The sequence below is a fragment of the Drosophila virilis genome, chromosome 4 (genome assembly GCF_030788295.1).
Source record: "Drosophila virilis strain 15010-1051.87 chromosome 4, Dvir_AGI_RSII-ME, whole genome shotgun sequence".
In the NCBI taxonomy this organism is placed as follows: domain Eukaryota; kingdom Metazoa; phylum Arthropoda; class Insecta; order Diptera; family Drosophilidae; genus Drosophila; species Drosophila virilis.
The window spans coordinates 20,102,735-20,112,989 of NC_091546.1; the positions used below are offsets into that span (position 1 = coordinate 20,102,735).

At 43.3% G+C, this 10,255-nt stretch overlaps 1 protein-coding gene across 1 annotated transcript; it reads left to right on the plus strand.

The window, feature by feature from the left end:
* Positions 1–1,525: 1,525 nt before the first annotated feature.
* On the plus strand, positions 1,526–6,938 carry LOC6628696 (uncharacterized). Its single transcript, XM_032437604.2, has one exon. It carries the CDS (start codon positions 1,629–1,631, stop codon positions 6,840–6,842), a length of 5,214 nt encoding a protein of 1,737 aa, XP_032293495.1. The 5' UTR covers positions 1,526–1,628; the 3' UTR covers positions 6,843–6,938.
* Positions 6,939–10,255: the final 3,317 nt, after the last annotated feature.

A 10,255-nucleotide genomic window follows, 5' to 3' on the forward strand; every position in this document is an offset into this window, starting at 1 on the left:
CCCTTAAGGCCGGAAATGCATGGAAAATAATAGTTTATTACTGAAATGAATATTTTATGCGCTGCTCTTGTAAGTGTATAGAATATTCAGTCATAGCATTAAAGAATATGTTTTCATAATGCATTTGCATTTTGCATTTCTATGCAAAAATTTCCATTGGTTTTTTTTTTCTGATTTGTTTTTTTTTGTTGAATTGAATTGAATTGATTTTGCCTTTCCCAATCGTAAGCCCAAAAGCAGGGAACATTTAATTGAATTTGCACAAAAATTATAAATTCACACAATTGGCCGTTGTGGGGCTTCGTTTTGCGCAATTTCCGCACTTTAAGTGGCATTTTGTGAAATTATTATAAATTATTTATTTGCCGCTTGGGGGGCGCCCAAAAAACAATAATCAAAACAATGAAATGACTGAAAGCAACAACAATAACAACAATAAACGAACATTAAAATGAACGCACGAATAGAAAATGTACAAAAATTAACTTTGTTTCCGATTGTGAGCGTCAAAAATAAACATAAATACGAAATTAAACCACCGCGAACAGAACTGAAGGTTGGGAATCATGGTGAATGCCTGTCCGACAGGAAGAGAGCAGAAGGATTTTCAGATCAGACCTGGCTGAAATTATGCGGCGTGTTTGGCATATTGAAGTCGTTATAAATTTTAATTAAATTCACGTAGGGCGGCGGCTTAGTGCTCGGACCTATTAGGCTGACATATGTGGGTCATAAAATATCTGGATGGGGGCTGGCAAATAAATTGAAAAATGGCGAACTTCGATGCGCACTGCGACAAGCTAAACATGGAAAACAAGTCAATTTTTATGGCATACTTTTGGGCGGGCAGGAGTGCTCACAATAAGAACACAAGGCACATACTAAAGAAAACAGTAGATGTAGCCGACTGCTATGAATGCTCGATAGGACAATACCCTGCAGCTCAGGTCTAACGTGCACCGATAACATGGAAATAGCTGCTCAACTCTTGGAAGCAACGACCATATAAAGAAGTATCTATTAAATGATATTCCTAAAAACATCAAAGATATTTTCAAAATGAGTACACACTTACAGCCTGATTATACCCAACCATAGTCCATCATATGGCTACAGGGTATACAAAAATAGCTGAAATGGAAATATTGATGCTGAGGGTGGAAATAAAGAACGAGTAAAAGGAGTTTGGGTGCGAGAAAAGCGAACGCTGAGCACAGCAAATGCTGCCCCGAAATGTAATAAAAATCATGTAAGCAGATATGTAACGTTCTGAATTTATGGGTCCTCAATGTAAACTTTTGAATGGTAATGGAAACAAACAGTCGGCAGAAATAAAAGACTTAAAAGTAAATGTGAAATGAGTGTAAAAATAGGTATGGGATCGAACAAATTTAAGCAGAAATTAAGGTAAATAAGCAGAAGATTGTGGAATAATATAATAAATATAATTGAATTCCTTAGCACCAAGTTATACATGCCTCAAAGCTGTGTGGAAAACCCTTGTAAAATTCTGTCACAAAGCTTCCATTAAAAAATTCAGTCACTTTTATTTTACTTACGCAATCACAAGCGGAAACGAATATTCTGTCCAATAACCACATATTTTGAATTCAAAATCCTATGCTAAAATGCCGGCACCCGAAAAACCCCGGGCTTCTGTCCTGCAACCGCGCTACACTGTGACTGATTCGGCTCGTAACACCGCGGCAGAAATTGACGTCCAGCGAATTTCAGGCTCCCTACAAAGGGACACATATATGCCCGAAACGAAAATTGAGCCAGATCCAAAAGTCCAGATGACTAGGGCGCAAAGGTCATATACAAACGAACCGTGGGAGAAGAGGAGATGTCCGCCCAAAAAGCAACATAAGCAGACAAAGCGAGAGGCTGGCATTGCCAAGTTCAAGAATATTGACTTCTCACGCCGCGATTCGGAGCCACAGCTGACCGTGCAGACGCTGGAGTTCCCGGATGCCAACATAAAGCGCACAGAGGTCGAGACGCGCGATGCTTGTGGCAAGCGGGTGTTGACTAAGAAAACTGGATATGATTTTCTCAGCTCAAGTGTATCGGGCTTTCGGGATGGCATCTTTACAGTTAACATGCAAGCAAAGAGCTGTACGTCGACAAGCATTCCAGGCAGGCCGGTCGTCTCAGGCAAGACCACACAACGCTCCCCTTTGGGCAAAAAGAAAGATGTTAATTCACAGGAAATGATTGACTCGTATCATGTGCCGTCCGTGCGCCCCAAAAACTTTAAGGGCGATCAGTGGAAGAAGCCCTGCGAGGCTAGCTATGTGATTGGAGCGCCGCGGCCGCACATTGGACGCTGTCCAGAAAATTTCCAACAACTGTCCAAATTGTCGCCAGTGCGTCAAAAGTTCTTCCTTACACAGGATCCGCGCAAGACGCACTGTCTGGTCAATCCCAGTGCGTTGCGCCACAAGAAACTGACCGAGGACCAGCAGTTCAAGCTGATTAGCAAGATGGTCAAGCATGGCGACAATGTGTGCGCCAGCACAGGCTCAGAGTCTTCCGATACGCACATATGCGAGGTAATTGATTTGGAAAATCCCGTGAATTTAGATTTTCAGGGCATGGACTATAAGAACACATACGAAAAGGACGAACAGGAGCAACAGAATCAGCAGAACTATTGGCGAGTAGTGCGCTACATGGCACGGCGTCGTACAAAAAAGCAAACCGAGCAAAAGGTGGAAGCCGAATTACAAGCGGAACGCTTAGCGATTCCGGCCGTGTTCAATACTAAGATCAAGGATCTGCCAGTGCCAGAAGAGGTGCCCCCAAAGGACTTCAAGCTGGCCGAGTTGTTTCGCTCGCCAGATAAGCCAGCCAACAAAGAGAAGATCGCCCATGAGCAAAAGCGTCGTGAGGAACGCTACAAGGACATTTATTTGCGCAACAAGTACCGGAAAGCCGAGCGGGAGCAAGAGCAAAAAAAAATGGAGGCAGCCGCTATGGAGATTCAGGCACGCACCGTGGCTGAGAACGATCTGCTACAGGATGTGGCCAAAATCGATGATGATATTGAGCGCAGTTTTCGAAAGTTTGAGTACATTCCACCAGTGATCCGAAAGCGCAAGTTCTTCCCCAAAACGCTGACAGAGACCGAGCGCCTAAAGGCCATCATGCACAAGGAGAATTGTGTTCGCAGGGACCATGCCATGGTAGCACAGGAGTTCTTTTTGGAGCGTACGGGCAAGCTGAAGAAATTCCCCGATGCCGAACAGCGGCTGGCGTGCCAGGAAAGCATTGAAGGTAGTGTCGGCACTACGCCCAGCGAGCAGAGCAGCGATGATGAGGACTACCTGAAGGTGGGCAAAATAGGTGATAAATTCCAGCTGCGCGGCTTTCATTTCAAACATGGTGATGGTCTGCGCGGCAAGCTGCATCATCATCAGATCATGGAGGGTCAGCGCACGGTGAAGGGCTGCTTAACCCGCGAGGAGTGGCTCAATCAGCTGGCGCCACGCAAGGAACCCATTAAGCTGGACGTTGAGCGGGGCATTATAAAGGTGCTCGATCCGGATGATCCCAAATTGGATCTATTCCCACCGCAACCGTTGCTACTGCACAAACGCGAACAGAAGAGTGCCATCAAGGAATTCATTGACAAGCGTCTGGGCTTACACTATCATCGTGTGCTGCGTAAGAATCTAAAACTGGTCAAACCGAAACTGAAGTACCATGTCAAGAAGTTCAATCTCATTCGCTATGTATTTCCTGAAAAGATTATAGTGCCGGATGCACCGGATCTTTTGGAAGCCGACATGGTTGACGTTTCCAAAGTAGAGACCACCTTGGAGTACATTGCCCTAAAGAGCAAAGTGGCCAAGGCGAAGCACCTAAAGCAGAAGCTGGCACGCATGAATCTGCTGGGTCTCACTTGTGTGGAGGCTAAACAGTTGCGTGAGCAATCGCCCTGTGATGTCAAAGAGGAGGTATTCGATATCGATTGGGTGCCGCCACAGGAGGTAATTAATGTCTCTGAGCACACTGAGGAGGAGGAGGAGGAGTATCGCATGGCGGCCGGTAGTGATAATGTGCCCATTGACCAGCGTGGTAACATGCCAGCACCAATGTTTCGAGAGAAAACGCTTCTCGTCCATCCAAGACGACGTCGAGATTACGCCAATGAGCGTGTGCCCTCGGCCCTGTTTAACGATGCCATCCAAAATTCGGGCATGCCGATGTTAGAGAAGATAGTGCCTGATCACATTAAATTTGCCAATGTACGGACTACGAAGCGTCCCTACACTGACAAATTCGAGGCACGCCACCATCACGATCACTGGGACCCTACCCAGGCAAAGAGCGTTCATGTGCACTATCAAACCAAGACGGTATATCCAAAGATTACAGTACAAGAACAACCGGAAAGGGTGCCGATTGTAAATTTTATCAAGGCAAATCCGCCTTGTAAGAAATATATGAACGAGGACCTGACCATTCCTCGCTATGATTTCGAGAAGATGATCGCTGACCACTTGGCGGCCACTCGCACTGATAGCAAGGATGCAGCCAGGGAGGTAGTACAGGACCTGTGTCATCCGTATGATTTCGTTTTTCACTCACGTGACCCCGACGAGCTGGCGACTCTCGATTTTCCAGGTCGTAAACAGTACCTGGAATTTTTGCGCGAGACCCGCGAGGCTCTGTACGAGACCAAGGACATTGACCCTGCCGAGGAGCACCTATTGGTCGACCGTAAGGCAATTGTTGCCGAGCTGGAGGAGGATCTGAAGAGCATTGAGGAATGCCTCAGCTCGCTTAGCAGCTCGGAGTGCACAAATCTATCCAAAGACAGCGGCAGCTTTCTATTGCTAGAAGACGAAACTAAGATACCTTTGGACTATATACGAAAACCCTTGGTACCCTTCGAGGAAATGCGTCGCTCACGCTTTCAGGCGGAAGTTATTGATGTTGACGCTGAGGAGGAGAATCCCTATCGTATGCTACCGTTTTCCGGTCAACGCAAGGAGCAGGCAGCTATGCTGGGTCCCAAAGATTCTTTCTTTACATTTAGCACACGCCTTCGCAATGGCTTGCGCCTCAGACTGGAGGTGCCGGTACCGGATGTGCGTAACACCCTGTTGGGACCTGGCGCAAATAAATACTATGGCTCTGTTATCACGGACTTAGATGAGAACTACATAGATGAGCTTAAAAGCCGCGCAACAGTAAAAACATTTAATTTCAAGACAGGCGTGGAGCTGTTAAAGGTTGCGATGCGTCTTAAGTATGAGTCACTATTGATTCAAGGCAAAATGGTGCGCACCAAGATCTATGATACGCTCAACGAGCGCCACTGGCAGGATATGAAGAATACCAAGCTTCTCTACGAAGGCCTCTTCGCAAAATGGGAAAAGAAAGAATATAATGCGGCCATGACACAGGTCTATCAAGTGAAGACCTATTATGAGATAACCGACAAAATGAAGCAAGAATTCCGCGAATTGGAGCGCGAACTCACAATGCTCAATATGGACATTGTGTTCATTGAGGGTCACTGGATACGTTGCGTAATGCTGCAGAACTTTCATTATCTGCTCGGCGAGGAGGAATGGCGCGCAGAGCACGATTGGATCCATTTGGTGCCAGTAAAAAAACGCGGCAAACCTGGCGGCGAAATTGACGAGTCCGAGCAAGTTAGCATTGCTACAGAGGAAGATGAGGATATAGAGTATGAACTGGAACCCTATGACCAGTCCATTGCCAAGCGTGCCATTGTCAACATTCGCGTAAGGGACAAAGATGACGCTTGGGCCATACGCGAGTTTTACTATGACGTCTACTTGCGCAATCTGCATCCGGTGTTGCAGGTCTTTCCCAATGCTGAGACTTTCCTTGAAGGCATTGACAATTTAAAGAACAAGACGTTCATGCTGCTGCTTGAAATGCACTATACCTTGTCCATACACACCGAGCTGCAGGGTAGGCTGGAAACCTTTGTGGATTGGTGCACCAAGGACTTGAAAGAGAAGCAGGAGTATGTAGCACGAAAATCTGCCAAGAAGTTCTTCATGGAGGATCGCGCCATTGAGATGGAGGCACGAGTCAGGCACTACCTCGACAAACCAATTCAGAACTCTTTTGCCGACGAGGAATTCAACAAACATCGCGCCGTCCTTGCCGAAGTGTGGCGTCGCATTGTGCCCGCCACGGTGCGGGGTTCCAGCGATGTGATTCCCAATGCCTCGGATATGGTGGGGGCCATCAGCACCGTTGTGCTGGAATTACTCGCCAAGTTTGAGCACATGGACATTGAGAAGGTGCGCGAAGTGGAAATGACACTTCGCAAACGACGACGCTACCTGGAAAAGCTTTCTGCGCAGGCCTACCAGGTTGAGCGTCGTATCGACATGGAAATGAAGAAGGTGCGCCGCAACCTTGAGCCGCCCTACAAGAAACCCAAACGTGTTGGACCGCTGCAGAGACTGTATCTGAGAAAGCGTGTCCCCAAGATTATAACACCACCCGTCGTAATCTCGGAGAACACTAGAAACTTTGTGCGCGCCTTTGCCGAGGATGGTGTCGTTAGCGAGGGTTTCACCCAAGACTCTGTGATGGTGCTGGACAACATGCAGGAGCAGATTGTTCCATTCTATTTCGATCATTTTCTCAAGCTCAACGGCTACACGCCCAATTATAATTTCAAGACAAACATTGAGCAACGTGATGGTCTCGAAATTGATCGATTCCGTATACGGGAAGTTATACCGGATGTGCTCCAAAAGGTCGACCATTGGGAGTACATGCACAAAAAGATCATGGAGGAGAATATTCAACGTAATCCAAAGATGTACGAGAATGTTAGCTAATTGACTGAATCAACAATTTTATGCTACTCTTACAACAAATTTACAAAGTTTCCCAGTTTTAAATTTAAAAATAAAATTGCAGGTGCTTTCACTCAATGTCGGTTAGCTGTTATTTACCTAGCTGTAGGCTTTCAATATTCTAATATACAATTTTTTGCATTTAATGCAAGACGATTTTCCTTAAAGCATGAGAAAGCTGACTAGTTTTACAAGATTCCTTGCGATCGGCTTAGGTTCTGTGAATATAGATGATAAATCCAGCATTCCCTCTCCTCTATTTTTTGTAGCTCATCATTTGTCTCTTAAACTTTCTTCCTTGTTTTCCATGTGTCTTTTGTAGTTTTCGCTCTCTTAAGTGTTACATTTACTTGTCTACTTACACTTCAATAATTTCCCGAAGTTTTCCGGAACAGCTTTCACTGAGCTCAGCTGACGCTTAGAGGCAGTTCCCTCCCTCGTCCGCTCCTGCTCTCTCTCTCTCTTTCTCTTTTACCCATTGTCCTACTCAGCTTCTCAAGTTTGTACTGCCTTGGTCGTCATTCATTTTGTTTGACTTGGCAGCAGCTGCATCGGCAATTTTCATTTTCTACCTGGTTTGTCCTACTTCATTGCCACCTGCATTGCCTAGTCTCTCTCTCTCTATCTGTATGTGTGTGTGTGTCTCTTAGCACTCCTTCCCTCTGCTTGTATTTTTTTATAGTGCAAAACTTGCCATGCTTTTGTGTTATATTTGCACATAAATCACACAACTTTCTTAAAATTATTTGCTGCTGTTTTTTAGTTGTATTTTATACTGCTTTTGACTTTTATGCGCTGTCTTCAAATACCTTGAGTGCCATTTTTCCCCAGTGGCACCGAACATCTTTAGAAAAGAAAACAGATTTCAATGTGGGACTCAACATAGCCAAAGTATATCTGTAAGATATATAGCATTTGGATTAGGTTATCATAAAGAGCTTATTTTCTTGAATTCATGTTTAGGATAGGTAAAGATGATATTTATGATTATAAGACATGTGAATATTAATCAAACAAACTCTAGTTAATATCGGTCGTATATAAAGCTACCAAGGCAACTTCCTGGTTTGTATCAATGCGACAACCCAGCGAAAACCCTCCACACGCAACTTCTAATGGCAGCAACTGCCAGAGCTTTTCGCAAAGTCACACAATTTCCATTAGTAGCTAATGAAGCATTAAAAAGTAACGAAAAAAAGTAACGCAAAAATACTTAACGCCATATTTCCAAGGAAGTTGCGAGCTTCTATCAAAAAGCACAGCAGAGCACAAACAAAAAAAAAAAAAAAGGGAACAATAAAATGAAAAGAAATTGAGAAATGAAATAAAAAGAAAAGCGTTATATGCGTCTGGCTGAAACGTAGAATGAACGCTGAAATATAAAAGCAGCGCGAATTAAATACCTTTTAGCAATTAATCTGCTTAGCTAATGGACGATTTCAATGCAGACGACAACTGCTGGGGATAGAGACCGGATATAGTAAGAATGGGCGGGGCAACAGGCATCGAGCATCGGGCATCAAGCATCGGGCACAAATTGTTCCAGCCAAGGCACTTACATTAGGCTTACGGCTCGTTGACCAGGCCAATGCGCCCTGGCTTATGCCATACTATTTGCAGACTAATTTCATTCAATAAACGCGCACTTCCATTGACCATTGATGCTGGCCACGAGTTCTGGCCCTTCTTCGTTCTGCGCTCAGAATCTGATCCCTGCTGTCTGCACCCTGGCCCACTTGAATGGCCAGCACTTATATGTTTGCCTTTTGGCCGATGACAGCTAACTTGGAATTTAATTTATTTAGTTGCCATTTTAATTGACGAGGCCAGTTCATTCTGATTTTTAATATCACTTTAGATTTCTGTGCCAGATTTGAAAAAGATTTCGTTCTGATTGGCGTCGGCAGCCACTTCCCCTAATTAAGTATTATAGCTATCCACGCCAGCAATAAAATCGACAAATTTAATACGCCCACACAACATACACTTCTCTTTAATTCATGCAAATACAAATGTTTTTCAAAATATAGTAAAATAAATGGACAGTCGGGTATATTTTCCATATTTAATATGATTTAATTAATAAACCCTTTTCTATCGACTAAGTTTAAATTCTGCTCCAAATTTGTCATCAGGTAGGCACACAGCGTGCGCTTCGTCATAATAATTTTATTTTTGTATTTATAGTTTATAATATTTCAAAGCAAATGTCGTTTTTAATACGAGCTTAAACAAGCCCTATTAAGGATTCTAAAACAAATTTCATATATGTAACAACGCATATATGTATATATCTATGTATGCGTATGTTGGCGCAGCATTTTTGAATGACGTGTGTGTGCTCATTTGTAACATTTGAAACATTTACAATATTCTTCGGTTCGTTGCTGTTTTATTTATGTGGCAGGCCATCATATTTTATGTTATTATATATTGAACATGTACTTATGTTGCGTAACAGGCGTGGGGATAAAGTAGGTGGGTCGGCATACAGTCACATAATGATAAATCATATGCCTGGACCTCGACGATGCTGTCATAAACAAAAATGTTTGATTGAAATGACGTGGGCAGCAGCAGGAGCTGCTCTGTCAGTTAACCTGTAACAGACGCCTGATTCATTTGTGTGGGCGGCCACATTAAAGTTTTCCACTCACCGTTGAAACGAAACGCATTTCGCATAAGTGATATTAACTGTGCTGTGTCTTTGCTGCGTCCCAACTCAACCGATTACACAAACTTACTTATTGTTTATGTCAGCCCTGTCCGATCATACAAAAAATGAGTGGCTCTTATTGTAAATGAAAGACAAATGCCTACCGTTAACAATTGATGGATGCATGCATAAGTCATAAACAAAAACTAAATCTCGAGATTGGTTCAGCTAAGGCATATGACAGGAACTTGTACTTTGTAAATCATGCTCCAATACGTATTAAACCTTGAACATAGACTAAATAAATTAGATTAAATTAAATTATACAATTTCGATAAGTGTTTCGACAATGTGAAGTTAGTATAAAGTTATTGGCCAGGCATATTGTTTAGTCGAGAACTAGAACTCTGCCTTAACCACCTGCAATGTTCTCTAAAGCTTATATTTAAGAACAAATATATTACACAATAAATTTGCAGCTATAATCGAAACATTTCGGCATCAAATGTGCATTTTCTTTACCATAGTTAAGCCTTTATCTTCGCTCAGTTGCATTTTGCTTGATTTTATTCGAGTGTAAATGAAATGAAATAAAATATTTGACTCTTGATTTATTCAAAAATCTTCACAGAGATTTTTATGTGAATTGTTGAGCCCGGCAGAAGGAACTTTTGTAACACAGCACTGTACAGATCTTCACTGTATATGTCCTGTGCGTTTGTTATTAAATAAATTGACT

Coding starts and splice junctions, on each gene's coding strand:
- LOC6628696 (XM_032437604.2), top strand. CDS start 1,629: ATGCCGGCACCCGAAAAACCCCGGGCTTCTGTCCTGCAACCGCGCTAC.